The sequence below is a fragment of the Pungitius pungitius genome, chromosome 21 (genome assembly GCF_949316345.1).
Source record: "Pungitius pungitius chromosome 21, fPunPun2.1, whole genome shotgun sequence".
Classification (NCBI taxonomy): domain Eukaryota; kingdom Metazoa; phylum Chordata; class Actinopteri; order Perciformes; family Gasterosteidae; genus Pungitius; species Pungitius pungitius.
In genome coordinates this window covers 12,297,451-12,323,909 of record NC_084920.1, presented here as the reverse complement: position 1 = coordinate 12,323,909, position 26,459 = coordinate 12,297,451, and the positions used below count along the sequence as shown (strand labels likewise).

The following is a 26,459-nucleotide window of genomic DNA, read 5'->3' as shown; positions in this document are numbered from 1 at the left end:
TGAGAGGCAATCAAACGTCTCCCAATATGGCAACTCGGAAGAGTTTTTTCCAGGTGGGCTGCAGAAACCAGCATTTCTACACGAACACACACACACACACACACGCACACCCACATGCACCACATGGCTTTGTTTGGGGTCCCTCGTCCCTTTAGTGCAGTAGAGTGGACTGCTTGGCAACTCGTGATGGATGAGACTCCAGGAGAGCCATCAGGGTTATGCTGCCCTCAGGTAGGGTTAATGACACATGTAACAGATGGCCCTAAGTCATACAAGGGCCTCTTTTAGCAGCTATGACCTGGATATTGTTGACTTATTCACACCGTTGCACACGTTCACACATGTTCGGGCAGCAAGGTCACTCCTGGATTCACTCTGTATCTGCCGCTTGCCTCTTTGGTTCTGTGGATGACAATAGAAAACGATTAGGATCCAAATAGCAATAAATTGATTCAAAATTCAAGAATTTGGTATTTATTGTCATGCAGTATACGAAGTTACTCTGCACAATGGAATTCTTAAATGCACACAGAAAAGAGAAAATATATGAATACATACACATGATTAGGCCTAAGGCCAACGTGCACCTTGCGTTGATGCAAGTTGGTGACACAAGGTCACAGCAACAGTCAGTCAAAGTACAGTATGTGCATGTCTGTGTGTAGTGGGGTGTTATCAGGGGTGTGAGGGAACTGTTCACCAGCCTGACGGTCTGCGGGTGGTCTCTTGGTTCTGGACTTCAGGCTCCTGTGGCGACTCCCTTGATGGCAGGAGAAGAGCCTGTGCTGGGGTGTGTTCTGTCCCTGATGGTGCTGTGGGCTCTCCTGGTGTCCCTGGGTGGAGTAAATGTCCCGGGGTGAGGGGAAGGCTGCTCTTGAGATGAACTGTGCCGTCCTGTCCCGGGCAGTGTCCATACCACACTGTGATTGACGTGGTAAGGGCGCTCTTGAGAGACCTCTGTAGAAGTTGCTGAGAACTTGGGTTTGCATGGCGAGGTTCCTCAGCCTTCTTAGGAAGTACTCCCTCCTGGGGTCGATATTCATCTCCTTGGTCCTGTCTGTGTTCAGGGAGAGATTATCACCAGGCCACAAGTTCCTCCTATCAATCTCCCCTGATGATGGCCTCCTCTGAAAACTGTAAATGTACCGTGCACACAGAGGACTCCACATGGCAGCTTCATTGTTTGCCCGTAACTGAGAGACGAACCAATAGAATGGACCCACCAATATTCCTATGCTGTTTGTATATGCACCAGTATAAACACAGAAAACAAAGCTCACTCCCACTCTCACCTGCTACCAATGCACTTTTCCCCTCCCTGTCTGTAGTGAACAGCGAGCTAACGCTGTTCAGTCAGTCACGTTTATGAACACATACAACAACATTAACATGCTGTAGGATGCGTCAAATGGTGTTGATCTCAACAATGTATGAGAGAAAGTTGAATTTCCTTGTTCGGGTGGTCTATTTCTCTCCTTATTTTTGTACATGAGCAACAAGTGATGCCTGTGGCTCCAGAGCTGATCTGTGATACAAATGTGGCCCCTGCTGAGCCTTCAAGGCATCGCAGCTTTGACTGCAGGGGGCCGCTGATGATCACACTGTATCCCAATGGATGAAATACTAAGTGAACATGTTTAAACTTACTATAGTGAAAGGAATCAGTAAACACTAAACGTTCTGGCATTTGCATGCATGTGTATTGTTGCGTGGTTTATTTTATAGTAATTCATTATTTTTGAAGAAATGTTTTGTGTGAAAAATTATTCACCAAAGATGGTGATAGTGATTTATATTAAATGTGACTAAAATAAAAAACTAACTTAGCAACTAAAGCTGTCAGATTAATGCGGTGGATGGGAACAATATTTCCTTCTGCAATGTAACATGTACCACAAATGTGTACTTGTACATGTATTTGGTTACCAACCACCACAGTCTGATCAACAAGTGAGAAAATGCATTACTGCTAATTGCGTGAGATTATGATTAAATTAAGAAAACGCCATATTGGTGAGTAAAGTGTATTACGCCTCTGAACACAAACTATGAGCTTTATAACAGCTCGGGGAAATAAAATAACAAACGGGTCACACTCCATTCGTGCCTGCCATTCTGATCCAAGCCATTGTTCCATGAAAGGAAAACAGTGCTCCAGGTCAGGCCCACCTTCCAGTGTAGTAGGGACAGAGAGAGAGGTGGGGGGGGGGGGGGGGGCATGTCATGGTCGTTCTGTTCCGGACTGGGACATTTGGAATAACTATTAGTCACAGACTGTGTCACGGTGGCGATCACTCATGCACTGAAATACAGGGACGCCCAATCAGAGAGAGAGAGAGAGAGAGAGAGAGAGAGATCAACACAAAGCAGACAGAACGCTACGAAGATTCGTCAACTCAAAAATCCAAAGGCGGCGGCGTAGAATGGGTCCTCGTGAGACTCTGGGCCACTTTTCCAAAAGCAGAACCAAATTGTTCAAAACAAAACACGGCGCAAACTGCAAAGAGGACAACACTGTCAAACAGGGACGGGGATACATGGGACTTTGTACTTTGAAAGAGTCATTTGTGATCCGCTGCCATTTCCTGGAATTACTTCGCATCCAAAAACCACAATCTATGCATCAGGACACATTCTCTACAGGACACACGAGTCCGTTGAGACATGGGAATAACTCCTTTAGTTTTGTTTAAGGCAGTTAAGGTATGAAACTGCTTTCAATGGGATGACTTCAGTGTTTAAGAAGACCATCCTCACTTCCTGCTGCGGGTCATGGTGGTCTCTTGCTGACCTGTCTGACATCTGCTGTGTTGACCAGCTGTTTTCTCCGCTCTTTGTCCCGCCCCCCCCCCCCCCCCTTCACTCTTCTTCTGCCCTTTAACGGAACATCACGGTGGATTAGTTCTTGACTGATAAAGAGAAGCCCTCAGGTTAAAATGTTCCTGCACCTGCAGTTTGACAAAAACATATTTTTGTATTTTCTTCCATCCCAATGTTCCACACCCACACTGTTACGCATCGTGCCCCCGGAGGTTAGTTCGGCCTGGCCTCGCAGTCGCCACGGTCCCGCCCACCTCCTCCCACGACGGAGTTTCAGGTATCATAAACACCTCTGTAGGAAGACATGATATTACAGGACCAAGTAACACTGAACACTTTATTAATGGGCCCGTCAAATACAACGATATCTATTTGCTTTATTATAGAGGTGAAAACCATCAAATCAATGGAGATATTTACAATGGAACAGGGTCTTCTGGAAGAAATGGAATATAATACACTGCTCAAATATCCTAAGCACCTGTGATAGACGTGAACGGGTCTGGAGAAGTCAATGGGAAGGCTATGCTGCCTGCAACGCGGTTCAGCATGACCGCTTTGGTGGTGGGTCAGTGATGTCTAGGGGGGCGTACCCACTGAGGGACACACAGACCCTTCACAGGCTAGACCACACCTGGTGAAATCCCTGAAGCAATGGTCAGACCCTCCTGGGTTCCTCCTGATGGGACGACAATGCCCGGCTCACCTGGAGGATGAAGGAACTGACCCAATTGAATGTCCCTCACAATCACATGACCTAAACCCCATAGAACACCATCTGGGACCATGTGTTTCGGTCCATCAGACGCTGAAAGGTTGCCCCTCAGACTTTAGGGAAACTCACTGATGCCCTCAGACTGACCTGGGAGAACATTCCACAAGACACCATCCGTCGTCTCATTAGGAGCATCCGGCAACGCTGTCAATCAAGCACGTGGGGGCCACACAAGATAAGCATTTTGAGTTACAGATAATTGAATTTTGGCAAGCCTGCCACATCATTTTTTCACTTTGATTTTCGGGGTTGTGTCTATAGTTAAGCCCTCTGTTGGCTGAAACTTTTATTTCCATCAAAAGATGTGGTATCCTATGGTTCCTAAGACATTAAACTGTCCATATCAGAAGAGATATCCAACATAATTGTTTTCACATTGTCTTCGAAGGGTTCCTTTAATGTTTTGAGCAATGCAACCTGGCCACTAGATGTCCCTAAATCCTTCACACTGTCCCTTTGAAGACAAACTGGAGAGCACTCTGCATCCACTCACATAATAGAAAGCACCCCTAAGCACATCTATGATGGCATTGATGTTATTCAAAGGGCCCACAGAAAGCTGGATGCAAGTGACACATTAAATGAATTAACACGGTGTGAAGCTGTAAAAAAAGAAAGGAAGACAAACATTTGACTACTTCCTTTCATTTAAATACACAGATATTTCCAGGTTGAGAGTCCTCTTGACCTGAGACTGAGGGGAAGCAGAACTTGGACCAAAAACCAAAGAAGACACGTATGTCGATATATACATGACGCCAGAGGCTTACTTAAGTAGACATTTTGGGTATCTATACTTTACTGGAGTATTTTTTACTTCTACTTCTTACATTTTAAAAATAGCCTCATTTTGGCTTGTTTTGCGGCTTGTCATCGTTCAAAACACACACACACACACAAAAAAACCTGTCCGGATAAATCGCGCCATCCCATGACTTTTTTACTTTAAGTAGTTTTGAAAACAGTACTTTTATACTTTTACTTAAGTAAAACGTTTAAGTTGATACTTCTACAAAAGTATTTTAAACCCTAGTATCTATACTTCTACTTGCGTAATGAATGTGAATACTTTTGACACGTCTGCATGAGGCCACATCAAACATCACTGTGCTGCACCGATCCAAGCCAGCCACTGTCCCCATGTTGTCATGACAACACAGTGCCACAGGGGGGCAGTGTAGATCCTCAGTGCTGCCCGTCCTCAGGCAAGAACCAGTCGTTCGCAGTTCACTGATTCTTTATTTGTGAACACAGGATTGATACAAATCATTTCAGTGAAGATACAAGATACGCATAACAAGTTTACTCTAATCAATAACTACTAGTTGAAATCTGGATATCATGATTCAGTGTAACCACTTCCTAAAATCAAATTTGGTTGTATTTTGAATATTTCTTAATGCAATCTATGTTTTCAATATAAGCATGAAATAAAACATGTCCCACTAAAGAAGAGGATGAAAAAGCCTGTGGAATGCCGCAATACAGCAAAGAGCCGAGAAGGATGGGTACGTCTCTAAACAACAAGCTATCACCACGGTAACGCATTCAACCCTTCCTCTCGCTTTCAATGCTTCTAAACACTTCTACAATCCACACTGTTTGTGATCTCGATTGAAATGTACAAGACTGGCACTTTGCATATTTTTCTGGTATGTCTTTATTTTGTCAGCATTCGAATGTGATGCAGAGCTCCATAAAAGATAATGCTGGAAATGGCCCTTTAATCCAGAATTGTTCCACCAGGCTTCTTTTTCCAAATTCAAGAATGAACCTAAAACAATTACAATTTATTTTTATTTTTGTTAAGCCCGGTTGGAAACAGACTCCAAAATCAAATTATTTGTCTCCTGTACTTAAATCGCCCTTTTTCATGACCATGCTAGAAGTGATTTCTATGCAACAAAAGCTCCCTTTTGTTTCTTGCAATGGATCCACTTTGAATGTTACCTGCCCCTAAAGAAGCAGGCGGAGGAGTAAGGTGGCATTTATGTAATATACATATTTTACAAATGGACTTCTCTCACGTGTAATACTTTAGGTATGTCACCTTCTCAAGGTCGGCTCAAATCTAAGCGCAGACGTTAGTTACTCACTGAGTCCGTCTGAAGCACTGCTCGTGATAACAGCTGCTCGTGGTGACGTCACGGGCTGCTAACAATGAAAAAGGGGGAATCTGTACAAGTCGGTCCATCGCTTTGCATTTTAATGTCGTCGAAAATGGCCGAGGGAGGATCCTAATGTCAAAATGCTTCACATGAAAGTTCCCAATTTGATCGTAACAATCAGTGTATAAAAGGTAAAGAGCTCTAAATAAATTCCATTTGTGTGTTAAAAACAGCTTGCTGCATCCTGTACACAAACACCACACGGGGGCCATTTGGTCGCTTACATTAGGTGCAATAGTTTATCTGTACAGATATGAGCTTTTCGTTTCTACTTCCTTCCCGATTGATTTTATATCCAACATGTTTGTGTCTCCAACAAGACAGCCATTTACAAACTACAAAGCTGCAGGGCACAAAATGACAAATCACATTTCAAATATGTACATCACGCTCATGGAAACAAAGGAACTGAACGTAAAACAGAACCACGTGTGTGTACATGCATGTGTGTGTGTGTGTGTGTGAGTGTGCAAGCATGTGTCCAAGTTATATTACAATCACAGTAGCAGAGGATAGGTGGGTCAGGAGAGAGGAATCGTTCTCTCTCTCTCTCTCTCTCTCTCTCTCTCTCTCTCTCTCTCTCTCTCTCTCTCTCTCTCTCTCTCTCTCTCTCTCTCTCTCTCTCTCTCTCTCTCTCTCTCTCTCTCTCTCTCTCTCTCTCTCTCTCTCTCTCTCTCTCTCTCTCTCTCTCTCTCTCTCTCGTCTACGAGCGACAGCAGCCAGCCGTCCTCATTTCCTTGTCGACGTACTGCTGCAGCTGAAACTTTGGCTCATCGGGCTCCTTCATGGTCCTGTGCTTCAGTTCTCTGAAGGAAAGAGAGAGAGCAAGCATGAACCCTAACCCCTGCACATTTCCCCCACGCATTGTTGACGCATATCAGGATGCTCCGACACCAACTAATGGTAATAGAGGACAAGAATGTCCTCAATTACCATTATTTTTCTTCACATTAGTTTCACCATCATCATTTTCCGGTTGGTGTTTGCCAACATGTGGTCCTAGAATTACCTCAGAGCGGTTGTTTGGTACCATCAGTCAGTCGGACTAGAAGTCACAGTGACCTTTAACATCTAATGAGTTTAGTCTCCAAATGGAGAAATACCCTCATGCTGTTCCTGAGATATAGCACTGACATACATACATATATATAAATATATATACATATGTATATATATATCAGTCCATTAACTTGAAAGCAGCAGTTGGAAGGGTTTCTTTCAATCTCCTTAAGGGAAAACTCAATTTTCCAGTCTTAGCGCTAACGGTGACTGCGGTGCTTACATCATCGTAGTCACTCGCTGAATAGTGAAGCATCATTGGAACAGCTTCCAGGTTTTTGTTACATGCAAATAAAGCACTCAAAAAGTGAAACAGACTAAAAGCAGGTTGGGGGGTGTGATTGGAGAGAGCCTCCATTATCTGTGTGTGTGTCTGGCGTTGTGTGGTAGACTGTCACAATGTCAGCGTGTTGCCAGAACGAGGCTATTAATGTAAAGCTACTCCCACACAGACTGTCTGACAGGACACATTTAAGTGAGACGGCGAGTTGGAACAGCATCCTCGTTATAAAGAAAAAAGAAAAAAAAATGAAGAGAACTACTGGACGTCTCACTGTCAATGTGAACCTTTGGTCTGGGAGGCTGGACTGGTTACTAGGGTTGCTACATCGTTCAAACGAAGGCACGGTTTTCCTTTGGGTTTCACACGGGCCTCGAAGCAGCTTCTCCTGCTGGTACTATCGCTCTTCACACCCAGTCACATGACTTGCTCCTCAGTTGTAGTTTCACAGACCATGACTCGGATGCATTGCTGCTACAGGACATAAAACCCCGCAAGGTCACACTCTTGCCAAGATCTGATTGGTCAACACCACAGGGGTCCCTCTACTGTCCCTGTAGCTCCTCCTCTAAACCAATCTTCCCATACTGACCCTGGTCAATGTAAGGTTAAAGACAGTATCTCCTCAAATCGGCTCACGTCGATGTAAGGTTAAGACGACGGGGCCTCCTCAAATCCACTTTTCGATTGGACAGGATTGAGGATTCAGGCTCTCCAGCTCTCTTCAGCGGTTCGGCCTCTCCAAGCCGACGCTTCCTGGCACCAAACCAAAGTCAGTGCAACCCTTGTTCGAGGTCACAACAAGTAGGAGAACTTCTTCTTCTACTAACCAACACACCTGTCCCTCAACACATATGGATTCACCTACAGACAGGTTTAACCATGCGTGGTATCACATGGTGAATAACCACGAACAGTGGCCACAACGACTCCAATTCTCAACATTTCTCACAAACAAAGCAGTGTGCTCCCATCTGACGGGTGGATTTCGTTGAGGTAGTGGCACAGCAAAGGCCATTTCCATTGCAACGTGTACCCGTGGCGTGCTAAAAGTGGAGGTTTTACACACAGCCGGCGGCATATAACCGGGTGTTAGACGGTGTCAGACCGGATCCCGTAAGGATAGAGTGTGTCAGTCATCTATGCGGCCCGCTGTCCACCAGAGCTGCTGAGCCACAGGGACGGGTCTCCTCCATGCTGGGGTGCGTTGTGTTAGTGTGTGACTCACTTGGCCACTGCAGTGAAGGCCAGATCCACATTCAGTCCAGATTTAGAACTGGTCTCCATGAAGGGCACGCCGAACTCCTGCACGGAGAAGCTTCTGTTATTAGGGATCTCTGGGAGTGTGTGTGTGTGTGTGTGTGTGTGTGTGGCACTTTTGTCTTTATGATGCCAAAAGAATAATGAGATATGGGGATTCATTTCGATTTAAAGTAACACAAGGAAGATGAGACGGTTGCAAATCAATACCAAATAAGAGGGATGATATTTATGGCTTTGAAAAACACATTTTGTCCCCCCTTTTGTAATTTATCAAGTAAATGAACACAGTGCATACTCGATGAAAGACGCTCTCAGGTAGAGCAATCTCATTTTGTCTGAGTGTGTGTGTGTGTGTGTGTGTATACATGTCAATATCGCTGTGTACGCACACAGCTTGACAGCTGCACAACTTCTCTTCATATTTGCTCTAGCACGCCTCTCAGAGCATATCCGAGAGAAATGATGTGGAAAATTAAGTTAGCAAGCCCTTGTCATTTATTCCCATCAATAACAACATTGTGTGCCTCTATGCATACGTAATTGCACACACTGCTCAAGAGACACCGGCGACTTGGGGGGGGAATTTTAGAGTCCACTTGGCAGCGAGGGCACAGCATGTCTGTTATCCTCGCGTGCCTGGGTGTGTGTGTGTGTGTGTGTGTGTGTGTGTGTGTGTGTGTGTGTGTGTGTGTGTGACAGGAAGCTTACCCTGGCCAGTTTCTCTCCCTCCTCTCGCTTCACCATCCTGTCATGTGTGGAGTCAACCTGGAAAACATTGGACGCACAGTATCAAGTTAGAAATGGTCATCCTCACACACACACACACACACACACACACACACACACACACACACACACACACACACACACACACACACACACACACACACACACACACACACACACACACACACACACCCTTCATTGAAGCTTTAGCTAGCTTTTTAGCTTAGCAGCACAGTGTGGAATCAAACAGCCCGATGGAGGAAAGCTAAGCTGCGTGGACCTGAGTGGAACTACAGAACTGGGGAAAACATCCCTTTGGGCTCTGGTGGCGTCACACACACCGCCATCGAATGTACTGTTAGCATAAAACTTCGTACATTGACGAGTTAAGCTAAGGTCATTTGATCTGTCACCTCTCACAGGACGGCCTTTTTGTGAAATACATCGCTTTCCCTCCTTCCAGAGACATCCACGCTCCCCCCCCCACCCCTATAATAAGCCCATCTGTCCAATCCGTGTCCCGGTGTTGGCTACGAGGTCTCACCTTGTTGCCCAGCAGCATGACGACCACGTCCTGCTGGGCGTACTCGTGGATCTCAGTCAGCCAGGCCTGGAGACGGAGAGAGGAGCACAGAGTGGTGAGATGGATCCTGGTGAGGGATGAGAGGGAGGGATCCAGAGGAGGGGAGATGGAGACAGAAGATACATTTGATTGATCAGTGGCTGCGGACCATCTCGTCCTCCTCGCCTCCCTCAGGGTCTCGTCTCCATTGCGGTCCTCTCCTCCTGCATCCCACACCCATCCGTCTTCCTCTCATTACAGCCCAGGAGCGTGTTGGTTCTCTCCCGGGCTCGGTCAAAGAGCTCTCTACGTCTCCGTGGGACTCCCGACGCTCTGATGCTCCACTACTGCGCACTCTCCTCAGAGGTCCCATCGCTCGGCTCACTTTGCGTGGAGCGGGTGAAGACAAAAGTTGAGACGGAGAGCTTTTCGATTCCACTTTGACACAACTGCTTTGTATGCTGTGAAGAATGGTTGCAGACCTTCCAGATTGGATTAGTATCGTAGAGGTCAGTCTTAACCGTCAGCTTATGTTTCATATTATTCCATCAAATACTAGAAAAAGTGCATTTTCTGCTGACCTTGTGCCTGTTCCAACATTTATAAGCACAAATATAAGACACAAATCACTTTTTAAATTCAGCAAGGTGATTGAATTACATTTCCTCTGTACAGTATTTTAGAGTTTGGTTATTTTGACTGGTGCGCAGTTCCTTCTGTGCTACCAAATCCTTAAATTCCAACTTTATTCTAGTAATATAACCTTTTCCCTCCAAATAATATGACTTCTCACAGAAAAAAGATATGAGGGCTCTAATCTAAACAACATTAGCAGAAATGCAATGTCACAGAAGCACCTTTGAGCTTTTTTAAGTCCAAATGTTCACAAAGGAATACAAATCAATCAAGGTATCATTTAGTTTAATAAGGGGCCGTGCGAATATTTAAAGTGTAAAACATGTCCACGTGTGATGAGGAATAAAAGGAAAATGACAAAACTTAAACAAGAACACACATTTCAACGCAATAAAGAAAGTCGGGAGAGTTACTGCATTACATTCGACAAGTAAAAAGAGGAATAAAAGCAATTCCACCACACGTTGATGCAGAAAGATTCAGCAGGATACAGAAGGTTAAGTGTTTGGCACTTCAAAAGGTCCTGAGGTCAAATCCCTCCGCTTCATATGGACCGAACATCAGGCAGCAGAACATCGTGTCCCAGCATGCATACGGATGGAGATCAGGATGACGCAACATCTGGGTCTTCCTGTGTTTCATTGCCATCGGTGACTTCTGGGCGCTTCTGATCACAAGCGGATTTGTGATGTGTCAAAAACAACCGTCACTTGGCTTACAACATTTTGCTTTATTTTGTTGTTGTATGGGAAAGAAATTTATAGACCATGAAAAACAGCGACAGCAGCATCAAAGCTCCGACTCTTGACCGTAATCCAGACTCATACAATCCATTCATATTATGTCTAACGCAAACAGCGTTTTTTCGATTTATATATTTATTTTGCTCCGATCCTCCACAGAATCCCAAACATGCAGCTTGTCACTGTGCTCATGTCTCATTAGGATGACCATGAGCCAATATGAGGAGAGGATTGTAAACGCAGGCTGCAAATCATTCGCATTGAGGCCGAGAAGCTTTCGCACTTTCAGATCTTTAATAAACCCAGTTTAATTATGGAAATCAATTCCGTTATGGTAATTACTCTCTCCTAATGTTCTCCAAGAAGACACTGCATTGTGCGAGTGTGCTTTTGTGTGTGATTCAATCTCACTTTCGAAAGTTCTTTTTTCTTTTGGGGCTCTTAAATCAATTTCACATTTTTCAGACAACGAAGATACTAAATAATGAGCCGCAAAGGATCACAGGATTTGTGTTAACTTTCCAGTCTGCCTTATTTTTTTTGGTTCAAGGGATGGTTCAAGCATCTAAGCCTGGATGAAAGGGTGGAGAAGATGGACGGTTTATGCAGCAAAGCGCCGCTAATTTTAGAGGGAGGAGAACAGGAAGGTTAAGGCAGAGGACAGAGGGACATTTCATCAGTACTACAACTATATATACAGGTAGCCAGCAAAAAATACATTAAAATCAATACAAATATCATTCCAGTGCAAATTTAAAAAGCGTCACTTTTCGTCCAAGACTGGGGCAAGCAAGTAAATCATTAAGTAAGCAAAGTGAACCTATAGATCCCAGCGTGGGTTACAACTATGACGTCATCCACAGAAGAAATGAAAACCCCAAACTGGCAACAGCTGGTGTTAACATGTAAGGCATCATGAGTACATATTGATCGCTTCTCACTTGTGAGACGGGGGGGGGGAGGATCAGCTGTAATCCCTCCTCTCTCGTCTGCAGGTTTACACCACTTCATTACACGTGGATCAATGTACCGCAGCTCTCACCTACAAGCGCCACTTTCAACAACACGCACACCTGCAAATCGCCCCCACCCGGGCCTTGAAAGGCTCCCGTGGGGGCGCGGGATTACAGGGACGAAAGAGGTGGAAATCAAGCGTCCAACGGCTCCGCAGAGCATCAGAAGTCCCACGGTGTGTGGTAGCGTCGCAGGGGTCAAACTCAAGAATCCGGCCCGCCGGGGGGGGGGGGGAGGGAGGGTCCAGTGCGGATGACGTTGCTATTGTGAGAATTACAGTTACTGTTGGCTGGACCATTTGCGCGCCACACAGTATTATTTTCTGCACTATGTTGTCTATTCCATCGTCGTACTCTCTGCTGTCATGCACCAACCGCCGAGTCAAATTCCTAGTATGTCTGATACAATGGCAATAAACGTTTCCTGATTCCTGAAATGCCTCTCCCCCCCTCCCTCCCTTCTTCCATTAAGTTTCAGCATGATGTGTCCATCAGCCATTACTGCTCCGTTACTACCGTTTCATATGAATGGACCATCATACATCACAATAAAAATCCTGCACTCAATGGAACAGTCAGAAGAGCCAATAGACATCCAGGCCAGCCTGCTAGCTTATGCTAATTAGCACAAAACCAAAAATACAGCTCATGGGACAGGGATTAGTTTTGCACATATATGGATCAAATAGTGTCTGTATCAACAATTCACTCCTAACCCTGCTAGTGAACTGGCCCCAGGGGAAACCCCTACTGTGTTCCTCACGAACCAGTATCTACTTTCCCATGCTGCTCTAACTTCCTGCAGTTGTGAAAACAGCTGTTAATCAATCAACCTTGGCGAGTGTGTGTGTGTGTGTGTGTGTGTGTGTGTGTGTGTGTGTGTGTGTGTGTGTTGACTTTCTTCTGGGTGTTGGTTTGAGGAAGCTGTGGTCAGATGCAATTTGGTCGCTGGGTGTGGAAATGCAGAGAGAGAGAGAGAGTCACATTAAGACAGAGATGAGAGAGATATTGGTGCCAATTGGATGAGCAGAAGGATCCAGCGGCGCTCTGCAGGTAAAGCACGTTTCAGCTTTTTACCCTCACTTCTCGAACACCGAGCTTTTCACATTTCACTCTGTGTGTTGATAGAACGTCGTGAAACAATGTGAAGGTTTTAAAGGACTACGTTTAAAGTTAGCTGGTGTCCTGGTGGTTGTAGTGTTTAATGGTTTTTGCAGTACAGTGACGTTTTTGTTATACTACCAACTTTATTCGTAGTTTTAAGCAACAATCTGCATTTGTTGTGTATAGGTTGTAGATTATATTATTATAGGTGTATAAATGTCCTTAATATTTTTTTCAAATTCATAGAGGATTATTTTCAACAACAACTCCCAGTGGCTACTACCTCTGGGTTGTGAAACTTCATTTGAGATGTCAAGATGGGCGTTTCCTGTTCCTCTTTTCACAGTTGAAGTATCCTGACCCTCCCTCCTCCTCCTCCTCCTCCTCCTCTTCCTCTTCTCACGCTCACGCATGTTTCTCTCCGCAGGCTGATTAATGCCTGCCTGACCGGTACTTTGACAGAAGATGAACAAACGTTCCGTCGCCATTAGCGACCCGGCCGATGCTCCGGTGAGACGAGAGCCGGCTCGCGTCCCAGCGCGCGGCCAGGGGGCCACAGAGCGGCCCTCCGCCGGCCCCGCCTCGAGCGCGGCGCCGTGCTCTCCACAGCGCCGGTGGTCGGGCGACTTCTGCAGGTGCGGCGCCTCGCCCATCATCGTTGTGAAGAGGGACAAGAAGGAGCCGCAGCCTCCTCGGCGCGGAGTGTCCCTCCTCCGACCCCGCGCCGCGTCCCATCACGCGTCCAAGCGCTACTCCTGCCCCCCCGTCGGGGTCTTCGGCTCACCTTCCTCCTCCAACACTTCTTCGTGCGCCTCCCCCCCCCCCGTCCAGACTTCCGTCATCACGGGCAGCGACCCTCTCGGCTGGAAGCTGCGTCCCAAGTCCGGCTGCGCGCCCCTCAGGGCTCGCACCAACAGGCTGTCCCTGCAGATTCCCCTCCCAGTCGCCGTCCCTGCGGTGAGCTCCGGGCCGGGGGACGCTGCTTGCCCGGACCCCTGTGGTGAGAACAAACCCCCCCTCAGACCCAAACCACTCCGCCGGCGCCACTCCGACTCCTCGGCCTTCCTCAGGTCTCTTCCCGTGGTGACCCTCGAGGAGCTCCGGGACGTACGCCTCCGCCAGCTCGCCCTGCAGGACGAGCCTGACGACGTCTTCGGCACGGGGGCCAAAGAGGGGGCGGCGCCCACCGCTCGGGCACGCAGCATCCCCCCGCCGGTGCCGGAGAAGACGTCCATGGCGAGGCAGATCGCACAGCTGATGAGTTGTTCGCACCGACGCCGCGGGCCTCTCCTGGCTAAAGAGGAAGTCATCTACAGCAGCGTCGTGAAGCCAAAAGTTCCAGGTTCACACCGGGCCGAGGACCACAGCGGCCTGAGCGCCAGAATCACTGGTAAGCACTGGGGGAAGAGAGACTGTACGCAGTCGGTACGGAAAGTATTCAGACCCCTTTGCATTTTTCACTCTTTGCTTCATTGCAGCCATTTGCTAAAATCAAAATAAATTCATGTGTTTTTTTGGTAAACTCTACGCGGGCTTTCATGAGTCTTGCACTGAAGAGGCTTCCGTCGGGCCACTCTGCCACGAAGCACTCGTAACCGTGGCCAGATCTGTGCCTTGCCACCATTCTGTCTCTGAGCTCCTTGGGAAGTTCCTTCGACCTCGTGATTCTCGTTTGCTGTGCCGTGCACTGTGAGCTGTAAGGTCTTATATAGACAGGTGTGTTGGCCTTTTCCTAATCAAGTCCAATCAGTTTAATTAAACACAGCAGGACTCCAGTGAAGGAGTAGAACCATCTCAAGAAGAAATGGACAGCAAGTGAGTGTCACAGCAAAGGGTCTGAATACTTATGACTATGTGATATTTCAGTTTTTCTTTTTTAATAAATTTCCAAAAATTTCTACATTTCTGGTTTTTTTTCTGTCAAGATGGGGTGCTGAGCGTACATTAATGAGAAATAAAATGAACTTTTTTGATTTTAGCAAATGGCTGCAATGACACAAAGAGTGAAAAATGTAAAGGGGTCTGAATACTTTCCGAAGCTCAACTCTTTAGACACAAACACACGGTCTTAAACTCTTCATGTGCAGATTTTGCTGTTAAATCACTCTTCTCTGTATCCAAAATACGAATGCAGCTGAGGGTTTTTCACAAGGCCAGCTTTCTAGCGCTTTCTAACACCCTGGGCGCTTTTAATCTGAAATCTCAGATCCCCACCGACCCTGAAAGTGAAACCGTGGATCATGTCACAGCATACAGCTCTAACCGCAATGAGTCCTACTTCTCCTGGTGGTGCGGGTACACATACGCGTTTATGAGAAATACATTGTACTGCATATGAAGGTGGCGCGCAAACACTGTCTTCAAAGTTTGCAGCAGATCTAATTGCAGATGCCCGACCGGCTTTGGGCCTCATTTGTTCTTCTGGTTGGTTCCCTGTATCGTGCGCTGAGAGCAGAGAGGTCGCTCCAGTGCCAGTCGACGGTAACTCCACCCTCTTTGTTTCCAACAGGCCTCCGCGTGGACGCCATCGGCGACCGGGAGAGGTCAACGCCGCGCTTCCCCGGCTGAGGACGCCTCCTCCACCAGGAGCAGTCGGCGCGCTGCGCGTTCCTCGGAGACCACTGTTGTGATGTGCATTGCCCTTAAATATCTGCCGGGAATCTTTGCCTGACGTCTCCTTTGTGAGTGTTGTCTCCTAAAGGTGATGTTTGCTTCCCATACAACTGCCCCCTCAATTAAATATTTCCTCAAAGTAAAAAATAAATCACTTATGTTATGTTCCGGTAACGTGAGTTACGTGACGATCAATTTTAAACTGATGGTCAAACCAAATCCTTTTAATCCATTACCTGGGTCTCTGATCGAGTATGAATGCTATGTGGTGTTTTTTGTGATGTCATACAGATGACTTGACCTATTGACTTGACCTGAAATGATTGGGGCCATGTGAGTGTAGGAATGGGCTTTTCTTCTTTTGCTTGCTTTCATCGGCCATCCCCCGCGGTCCGACGCCTCCGACAGTCGGCCTCCAGATGAATTCATTTAGCCTTGCCCTGGTTCGGGCGGGGCAGACCTTTACCTACAAATCCCTTCGGCCCGACGGACAGACACGCATAGGTCCAACCTGCCCGAGGCTGCAATGTGACTGGCACGGTGCTCAGAGTCGTTGCTGCTTATCTGCACAGAGAAACGGGCTCACGACTGGTTTACACAGACCTGTGGAATCACAAAAGGAACAGCTGCTTGCAGGCAAACTGCTGGGACTGCAGCAACAACAACAACAACAAAATAACACAATGTGTTTTCACTGTGAAAATACTAGTCAAAAACCTTAAACAATAACAGCCTTACAGAGGGGCATGTAAGGCAAATGGGGTGCTTTTACAGCAACACCGGGGGCGCATTTGCAATTAAAACCATTGAAAGGCTCCCAAAGACAACGTGAAAGGAGAAACCACGGGCCTGATTCCAGGAAGTAGCAGCCCAACGACAACACTTGCTTCGCCCCCCCCTCCCTCGTTTCCTCTTCCCAGAGCACGCATTCGCCCTACCAACACCTTGCATGTACCAATACGTTCAAACAGAACTCAACGATGCAAATAACTATCCCGACGACGCCGTTGTTGCAAAGGCACCCGCTCAAGCAATAGAAATGTTCCCAATCCTGTATAATGTACCTTATAAAGAGTATTTGACTTTGTACAGATGCAATCTGACTTTTGTGGTAAAGCCAAAATAAATAAATCAATTTAATTCCATTAAATAGTATATTTCAAGTTTAAAATGCATTTTAATTCATATTCTCAAGCCCTGGCCAAGAAAGCATTACATTAATACTAACATACAACGTCATGGTTCTTTTTAGTACTTCCATAGTGTAATAAGTAGTCATATTCAGTGTGGTACAAAGTCAGCTAGAAGTGTAGAAGTTTGCGTGCAGTCAACATGGTGAATGTGGGCTTGGTCCGCTGAGATGAGCCGAGCGCAGAGAGATGGAGGCAGCGCCGCAGGCAGGTGAGCGCTGGGACTACGGCACAGAACATCATCCACACACACACACACACACACACACACACACACACACACACACACACAAACACACACTCTGTAGCACGCTGCTGCGTCTCAAAAGGGGGAACCACTGCTCTGAACATCGACTGCTTCCAGTCCAAAACCACCTGGCTGTGTCACTGCAGTCTGAACAGCGCGTTCAACGCCGAGACCTCCCTCCGTCGAGACGGGACGGCGAGGAGGAGTCGGGTCACCGGAGAGTCCTTGCAGAATCACACACAATCCAGCCTTCACTTGGTTGCCTTCTTCTCAAGTACCGGGGGCACGTAAGCCCCGCCCACAGGAGGCCGATTGGTCCCTGACTTGGTTTACTGAACCCAAACGCTTCAAGCCCAGGAAAGCCTTGCGCGGGATCTCTGGACGTTGGGTGAACATCAGTATTCAGGTTTGTTGTGAAGCCTTGGTTTGTGGGTTTTTTTAGGGGGCAGTGTGCAACACACGATCATGCAGGTCCAAATGTGGCCCTGATAACAAAATAGCATCACAGACCATTCTTGTTCCTGAACGATTAGGTTTAACAGACACACACTAGACCCCACTGATGAACGTTGAACAATGGCGAACAAGGGTATTATGTTTTGGGTTCACTGATCCTGCAGACTTCGGTCCAAATTGGGCTGCATGTGTCCCAGAGGACAAATGAAATGTTCCCGACGCGCTTTGGTTTAGAGCGGTAGCACATGCAGGAGCACCGGTGTCAATGTGTGTGGACTCTTCTCCAGTACTTGGCCCACTGCAAAAACTCAACTGCAGATGGAGCCATTAAGGTTCCCCCCCCTGAAAGTCTTAATAACCAATTAGCGGTCCAGCGACCGCCAGCCACATCCTAATCTCCCGCTCCTTGTCTTCCACATATTCATGAAACACCCTTCAACCCTTTTCATGATTTCAGGTAAACTGGCTAAAACAATTGAGAAGGAAATGGTGTCGATTGAAGAGAGAGGGAAAGGCCGTCTTGGATTGAGAGCCTTGGCAGAGGGGAGATGCAGGGGAAGAAAGTGAGACCAAAGGGTGGACCAAAGGAAGGAGGATAAAAGTAACGGACATGCTGGTTAGATTGTGTGAGTAGAAAAGTGAGACATTCAGAGAGAGAGAGAGAGAGAGAGGGAGCAGGAAGGACAAATATTCCATTTAGTTCACTAAATCGGGCGGAAGCTGGAGAGTGTTTTTTTTTTTGGGAAATTGTTTTTCATGGTTCACCTCAAACCTTTTCTGATGTTCCTGCAGCTCAATAAACGCAAACTGCCGCTGAGATTCATCGCCTGTGTTTGTGCCAGAGAAGCTCTGCTGGAATAGGATTGTTTTTTTTGGGAAGCCACATTCTTTCTTGTTCAGTTATTCTAATTTATTGTGATACACGTGTAATACATCGATGCAAAGCGACGCTGACTAACCCCAGTTATCCGAACCAGAGACGGGTAGAGATAAGTGAAGAAGGTTTTTTTTTATTGTCATCGTGGTGATGCAACAAAAGGTCGTTTGGTGGCCGTCAGACGCAGTCTGCAGTGAAATCTACATTCCGCTCACCGTCCAAACACCAGCTGACCCCGAGGGTTTCGTCCAATTGATTAAGCCTTTACTTGTTGTGGGAATCTTTTGAACAAAAAAGCCTCCCTGGTGTGAGAAGGCCTTCAGTAATTTAATGATTTTATCATTTTGCTCCGTAGCTTCAGCTCTCTTCATACCGGTCGATACCATTAAAAGCCCCATCTGTCTGTGTGTGTGCGTGTGTGTGCGCGTGTGTGTGTGTGTGTGTCGATGCTTGTCAGGTGAGAGAGTTGTCTAAGGCCAACATGGAGCCAAAGTAACAGCTGTAAAGGCCTAACATGAGGTTCTTGTGTATACAAGGGGCTCTTGAGAGAAATTACAGCGGTTTTTAAGAAGGAAGAATACATGAAAAACTATTTCAGCATTTTTATCTTCCTCTGCTACAGGTTGGCCTCATCCGTGAGCTCATCGCTACTGCACAGCTACGACGGCTACGGCCGGCTGTCCATATTTTGCAGCTCTTAAGCTCTTAGGAGCCCTTCATCACATGATGTCATTTCAAAGGGAAATAAGTCCCATAGAATTGAAGCGGCGTAGCTTCTGCATCTGTATCACAACCGCTGTCGGGGCTAAGTTTTGAATGAACTAGCACTGTGCAGGTGACTGTATGAAGAGACAAGGTGCTGTCTGTATGAGGCGTTCAACTTTAAACTGTCCACCCCGCCACCCCACTTGAATGACAATATGCTTAAGCTGATTATGACAGTTTTTCCCAATTAAAATGGTCTCTACGAGACCTTAATTGTAACCCGACCACATCGGTCGTCACAATGGCAAAGCATCACAGTGTAATCACAACGGTTGGTGGAAGTGGAAAAAAAAACACAAAGAAAAAAGACATTTGCAATCAACAGGTCGTCGTGACAACCAGAAAAAAACCCTAAGTTTTGATCAGCGGGTCCCTCGCTATTTAGGAACCCGGGGGTTGTCACTCAGGGGGTTATGTTTTACTTCAGTAATGATCGAGTGTGTGTGTGTGTGTGTCTTGTGTTTCCAGTGTGCTGCTCCATAGACAGTGTTCGCTTTGTTCTCTCTTATGCCCGGACAACACAACTGTCCCATGGAAAGCAGCAGGGATGAAGACGTCCCCCTTAAGGCCTCGGCTCCTTGTATTGAACAGACCCAACTCGTCCCTTTTACTCTCAGCAATGTTGCAAATGCATCTGAACGCAATTGGAGCACCGGGAGAATAGATTTTCTTGAAGTGCTCTTAAAAAAAAAGGCCAACCTCCCTCTGCGGTGAAGCAGCCGTTGCGTTATTCTCCCGGTATTCTCCTCCAGCATAATGAAATTGTCTTTGTGGCCACGTAGCAGTGACTCCAGGCTCATCCATACAGAGCACCTGCATGTTAAAGAAGCAGCACTTGTATGTAACAAGGTACATGCCTGAACGATGATTGACTTGTTTCTGTGACCTCTATGCTTTGACAACAATGACCCTGCGTCGATCAGAGTCCGTGCAAATCAATCGATCAAAAAAAGGAATCAAATGTGAATCGAAGACAGAAACTGGACCCGAGGAAAGCAACATGGAGGATTGAAAGCAGCTGTGGTCACAGAGAGTATGGGCAGGGAAACAGGAAGGTAGCATGAGTCCATCTTTTTATCATCCAGATGCTCTCCGACCCCCCCCCCCCCCCCCACACACACACACACACGCTAATGGACTTTCACTGCGCAGATGGCCTTGAATGCACATGAGCCTTTACACCAAACTGGGTTAATGTGGAACCCTTTTTATTTAATTACATTATACAATGTATTTATGCTCTTTCTGTAGCTTTCACGTATGTTATAGTAAGCCATGGCTAGTGCAGGTCAGTACATATAGAGGACATGATGAATATGACATTTAACCAAGATAAATGATCAAAGGGACTTTGAAAAAAAAAAAATAAATCCTGTGTTGGATAAAGGAAGATTTATTAGCCAAGCCCGATTCTGATATTTGACACACAAAGTAATACACAGGCAGTACAGAGAGTACAGCCAATGCTATAGCTTCATAAATTCAAATCAAGCAACCAAATGAAAAAGATTGATGAGCGGACCTTGCGCTATACATCACCTCATTTAGTTCCTTCCTCTGTTCCAGTTTGAACCCATTTTTGGATTCGAAAATCTGAAATCGCAACACCCCTGTTCCTCCTGGGTTCACCGATTGCTCCACCTGGCAGTGTGATCCGAGATGCTCATAACGCTCCTTTGGGCAACACCAACAAGCCGAGACCATGGGCTGATCGTGGCTGTGGGACAGAGCATGCCACCCTAGCAGCCATTTATGACATGATAACCATTTAGAGAGGTCACAAAAGGTGAGAAACATGGAACTAACTCAAATCTGGGCAACTAATGCAACTTAAGAAAAGGTAGGCAAGCTTGTGTGTAAATCACATGGTGGATATTTCTAGACTAAATCCTTCCCAAAATCTTCCCAAATTTGCGCTGCGTTTTGAGCATAGACATGCAGCATTTTAAGACTCACCTACTAGTCTTGAGGTTTGCATTGGGCCAATAATTACAGAATATGAGTTCTGAAAGATTTGGTAGAAAAAAGTGCAGACTTTTCTGCTTTGTATTGCCGAAACGTCTTCAGCCTTTGAGGTTTGAAGATGAAAGACACGGTAGAGAATATCTTCAAAGGTTCATTTTGGATTGATGGTCATTTCTTCCCGTCTTTTGCATTTTCTCGATCATGAAAGTATTTACGAAAACAGCTTGATGAGGGGGTGTAACGGGAGGAATTATGCCACACACACACAGTCTCCAAAAGCCTTTGGCTTCACTCTGAATTGATTAAAGGAGAGTAATGCACCGACAAGGGACGCAGGAAAGGCACCAAATGGGGCAGGAGATGGCCAGAAAATCACACGGGAGCAGAGACAGGCTGCGACTACAAAGAGACGGCTCCATTATGGGAGGGTGGGGGGGGGGGGGGTGAGCTCTAATGTTTGATCATTAGTGGCCACATCGTTCATCATCCGGACCCCGCTGTGAGTGCAGAGCAGTAACGTTTACACATCGCTCTCGGTGGGAGAAAGACCTTCACTTTGCGCCATCCAAACTAATTTATAGTCAACCTTATATGCAGCTTTTGATCATAGCATTATACTAAACCACAATTTCTAAACGGGACAACAGGAATCAACGGAGCTCTCAAACGGGAAGCATCATCATCACCCACTCAGTCACCTACATGCTACACGCTGAATGTGTTCATTCAGTCCACCAGAATCCTCAGTTCAGTCCATTGGGAAACCTATTGCTGGTATAAGGAGTTAAAATCAGGGGGGTAACAACCTCCTGAACATGGTTAATACACAGAATAGCCACAACATCACATTTCCCCCCTTCTTATCTGATATTCCAGACAGGAGATGGACTGATTCTGACCAAAATAGCTGGATCTGGTCAGTGAGAAAGGGCCAATCAGAGTAGAATGATCAAGGTGCAGCTTGTTAATAAACACTGGTATCACAGGGGTAGTCCGTATCAGCCACACCCAAAAGCTAAAAACAGCTGACTTGGTGCATATCCAGCCAAGACATCCCTCTCCCCACCAACGCCTTCCAGCTCATCCCAAGGCTTACCCAAACCAGGTGGCAACCCCCTACAGCGCCCCCTCATCCCAGGTGAGGACCACCTCAGCTCGTTGCCTTTTTGAGGGCCAAGGAGAAGCAGTTCCCATCGCTCAGCCTCGCCAACACCAGGGAGGGAAAATAATGTTGGCAGCTCGGGCCTCAACCCAAAGCTTGTGACCATTGGGGAGGTTTTCGCACCCATCTGTCGACCTCATGCTTCATTTTCAGCCTACGTGGAAATGAACACAACCCTTCAACGCCTTGAATAGGAGCAGGAACTCACTCCCAACCCTGGAGGTGTGGAATAAAATGAATCGCCGTTGAATAAAGACCACCTTTCCCAGGAACTGCTTTTTGGGAACAAAGACAATGATGCTGTGGTGTAAAAGAACGGTGAGCGGTGAACAGAGGAGTCAGAGTGGGCTTGTTCTTACCCGGATGTTGTCGAAGGACGCTTTGTTGGTGACGTCGTAGAGAAGGAGGAGAGCTGAGGAGACAAAGAGTGGGGAACGGCGTGAGGACATGAGAGCATCACGGACTGAGCGCGGCTGAAGGTTGTGACGAGTCATAGCATGACACAACAAAACAAGTGGAGCGGAGTCACAGTCCAAGACAAGCTTTCCATCCATTTCCTATTTGCAATGATAAACAGCGGAGATGGTTTCAAGCCTACAGCCTCAGTCTTGCCTCTCCAGTTTTCTACAACACCAGATTTTGCTTAGAATTAGTAGTTATGTTAGTTACTCATGGTAAACACTGCGGTACTGGGAGTTGGGTGTCAAATGCAGACATGCTGGACACAGCAAGGAGGCCAGTATTCCCATGAAAACAAAAGACAACGCATTACAATAATCACAAAGCAAAGATAAGTAAGTTAGGCTTGAGCAACTCTGCTCACCAGAAAGAACACGATCAGACATGTTGTTGATTGCATCAAACAACTTGGTCATAATGGACATTTTTTTTTAAAGAAAAACTGATGAAAATTGATTTAACTGGAGATAAAAATGGTATTTTTTATTCACTGAATTAGGCTTTGTTTGTCAAACTCAGGGAAATGTAGCCTGATTAGGCAGAGATGAAGAGCTGCTGAGGTCTGGTGAAGCATCTAAATTCATTCTGTCTCCATCTTTGAACCACTTCCCTTCCTGCCATAGTTAAACACAACCAATCAGCTTGGGGTTGGGGCTTGTTTTGTCAAATGTTGTTTCAAAGTTCAAGAATTTACTTCAAATTTTCAAAAGTCCTTTATGGTGCTCAGACAACTGAAAAATCGGAGCTACGACAAATCAAAAGGACAAATGTCACCAGATACAACAGAAAGCTGCGGAAACAACGACTGCATGACGACTGTTGAGGTACTTTTAGTTGTTTAAACGTGACCGAGCCAGTAAGCGCCGAGGTGGCAGATCAGAATCTTTGCCGTAATGCTTATCTTATGAAGGATTAGGAAGGCACTGACAAATAGGTTTTGGAATTTAGATGTGGTCTCTTGGATCAGTTCATGATCCCGCTGCAGCTCCGAGATGTATTAACATGATGGGAAACCTGTTATTATGAGAAATCTTTTTCTACCACTGCGGATTTAGAGCTTGCAGAGTGTTTACGAACTTTGACTGGTACTTTGCGCTCTGATTATTTCGTAAATGTTTATTTGCTCAGAACCCGGGTCACTCCTTAGTGGTACATTTGCCATCAACGTCATCCCCGAGTTAAATCAACAGAAAGGACGCCCCGTCCTGTTGACGGAAAAAACACTTCCTCCACTGCGAGCATCGAAAACCAGCATTAGTATCGCACCTTAACCAGATGTGTGAGTTTTAATTACCTCCCAGTGCACCGCGCTGCCGTGCAGGATGAACTCGGGAGGGGCTTTTTTTTGAGCGCGAGCTGGAATTCGTGCATCATAAAGCTCCATCAGACAAAAAAAGCTCATTACACCTACGAGGACAATTGTGAACCCATTTTCTCAGCCGGATCAACGTGCACTTGGGATGATCAGTTCGTACTTATTACATCCACGGCTCCATCTTCTCCTTCTCCCTCATTCACAACACACTTTTTCCGACCCCTGCGTGCGCCTCCTCTTCCCCCAGTTTCACCAATCTATTTTGGATTAAGCCCTCCATTTCTTTGTGTTTTCCAGCCGGACGAGTCTGTGAAGGGTGTTTAATGAGCTGTTATCACCCCTGAGCGTGACCCAGCTGTGTCAAGCTGAAAAAAAAAAAAAAAAAAAACACATGGAGTGAGGAGACCAGCGGGAGGTGTAAAAGGAAATACGGCGGGAGGGAGAGCGATAACCTTCCCCCGTGAGTTCACTTCCTCCCCGCAGTGGCTCCTGCAGTTCATCCGCCACCAGAAAATGGGAGTGAACGGCGAGGAGATGCTCTCTTTCACCCTGCTCTCGTCCAATTACATCGAAGAAGACGGCAGTTGTATTGCGGTTGGAGCCTAATGTACCGGACGGACACAAAGTACTTAGGGAAGTAGGAAGTAGGAAAGCTCGAGGGCAGATGAAGAGACACAACAAACCTAGGAGATGGTGATGCACCCTAGGAGGTGCACACAGGCGGAGACGGGACGGTGAGTAAGATTAACCCGTGGGCAAAGGCAGGTGGGCATGTTGATGGATTGACCTTTAACCTCACGAGAAACAGGCAGGAGCCAATTTTCTGATGAACGAGGGCCAAAGGACAATACGAAGTGCACCTCGCAGGGAGGGGTCGGATGGAGCGAGGTGACCCATAGTGCGCTGCTATCCATCATCTCACAGAGGATCATCCGAGTAAATCACTCGCTGCTCCGCTTTCATTTTATACGAGACAATGAAATATCACGGCAAGCACGCATACACATATGAATAAAATGCACACAGGCCGGCCAAACACCAAGGCTTGTTTTGTGGATTTACTAAATATTGACGCTAAAATCAGGTGGTACATGGCTACTTCACTACAACACACAGCGTCAGCCAGTTTCTTCTTTTTTAGATGATGGAGAGAGAGAGGTTGGCAGGGGGGTTATGTGAGGGTGAAAAAACTATGAACATCTCCATATTCTTGGAAATATGGATGACTGGATGAGGGGAACATGTGTAAAAAGCACGTGTTCACGGAGACTTACGTGGGGAACCATTTCTTTGATCTGAACATTTGGAACCGCTAACGTAATCAGATTTATAAACTGAGCTTATAAGCAGCTGACAATAAATGACTGCTTTTTTCAATCAAAGCAAATATTTTTTTTTAAATCAGCAAAAAAAGCAAAAAGATATGAGTTAGATTTGCGTGTTACTCCACCTCCACCTGGTAACTTTAATAAAGAAAGCATGGAAGTATTTAGTTTAGTATACTTGTAGTTTCCTTACCATTCCTAATTCATCCTTTTTAGAAATAACGTTGACAATACATTGTACTTTCACTTCAATAAAACTCTATTTGCAGTACTTTAACTCGTACTATCTTACTGATAGTATCTCCACTGTAACTTAGTTTTCTACAGTAACCTTAAGTAAAGCCTCTGAGTGCTTCCTCTGCAGTTTGAGAGAAGCTAAAGTCGGGGTTCAGCGCTACCAAAAGTGGCCCCGCCCTCTCCAAAGCACACCTTGCTCCAAAGCACCCCTGCTTAGTGAAAAGCTTGTATCTATGAGTGAGATATCTGACGGATGAGTTGGACTTTATTCCTTCTGCGTCCCCTCCTCCCATCACCTGTATTACTCCTGCCACCTGGTTGTTCGACCTGTTCTTCAAGCGGAGCACGGTCCATCTTAGAAAAGGCCGAATCCATCACACAGAAGAGCAATCACTAGATTGACGGCGCCGTACTGACGGCTGAATCCATGACTGTTGGAAGCCGTTGTTTTTGGATAAACGTTAAAGAGAAATGCACAGGCCAAGCGTGCGGAATAGGAGAGCTGGGTCAATATTTGAAGGCCACTCATTGAGGCGGATATTAAACTGTGTGAACAATTAGCTCATTGAGAGTTTAAGCATGGACAGACACACAAACACACACACACACACACACTCTTTACAGCTTCCTCTCCGTTCACTTCAAACAGATATAAATTAGTATAAATTTATATTTATAAGTATAAAGCTTAATAAAGCT

General features: G+C 46.2%; 2 protein-coding genes across 2 annotated transcripts in view; one reads left to right on the top strand and one right to left on the bottom strand.

Moving 5' to 3' along the window:
- Positions 1-4,814: 4,814 nt before the first annotated feature.
- The window catches only part of LOC119212537 (ras-related protein Rab-26), a 43,178-nt gene continuing 21,533 nt past the window's right edge, over positions 4,815-26,459 (bottom strand). Inside the window, exons 5-9 of the mRNA XM_037463041.2 lie at positions 22,784-22,836; positions 9,636-9,701; positions 9,074-9,130; positions 8,331-8,407; positions 4,815-6,569 (exon numbers count right to left, since the gene is read on the bottom strand). Of these exons, the coding sequence (XP_037318938.1) occupies positions 6,467-6,569; positions 8,331-8,407; positions 9,074-9,130; positions 9,636-9,701; positions 22,784-22,836 (356 nt within the window). The 3' untranslated portion in view covers positions 4,815-6,466. The remainder of the gene's footprint in view (positions 6,570-8,330; positions 8,408-9,073; positions 9,131-9,635; positions 9,702-22,783; positions 22,837-26,459) is intronic.
- On the top strand, positions 12,923-16,849 carry LOC119212536 (uncharacterized). The gene is made up of 3 exons (XM_037463040.2): positions 12,923-13,098; positions 13,577-14,539; positions 15,659-16,849. Exons 2-3 carry the CDS (start codon positions 13,615-13,617, stop codon positions 15,715-15,717), a joined length of 984 nt encoding a protein of 327 aa, XP_037318937.2. The 5' UTR covers positions 12,923-13,098; positions 13,577-13,614; the 3' UTR covers positions 15,718-16,849.

Bases quoted from the DNA above. Each gene is read 5' to 3' on its own strand.
- LOC119212536 (XM_037463040.2), top strand. From the start codon at position 13,615: ATGAACAAACGTTCCGTCGCCATTAGCGACCCGGCCGATGCTCCGGTG. The intron at 14,540-15,658 runs GTAAGCACTGGG...TGTTTCCAACAG, and splicing joins CCTGAGCGCCAGAATCACTG to GCCTCCGCGTGGACGCCATC.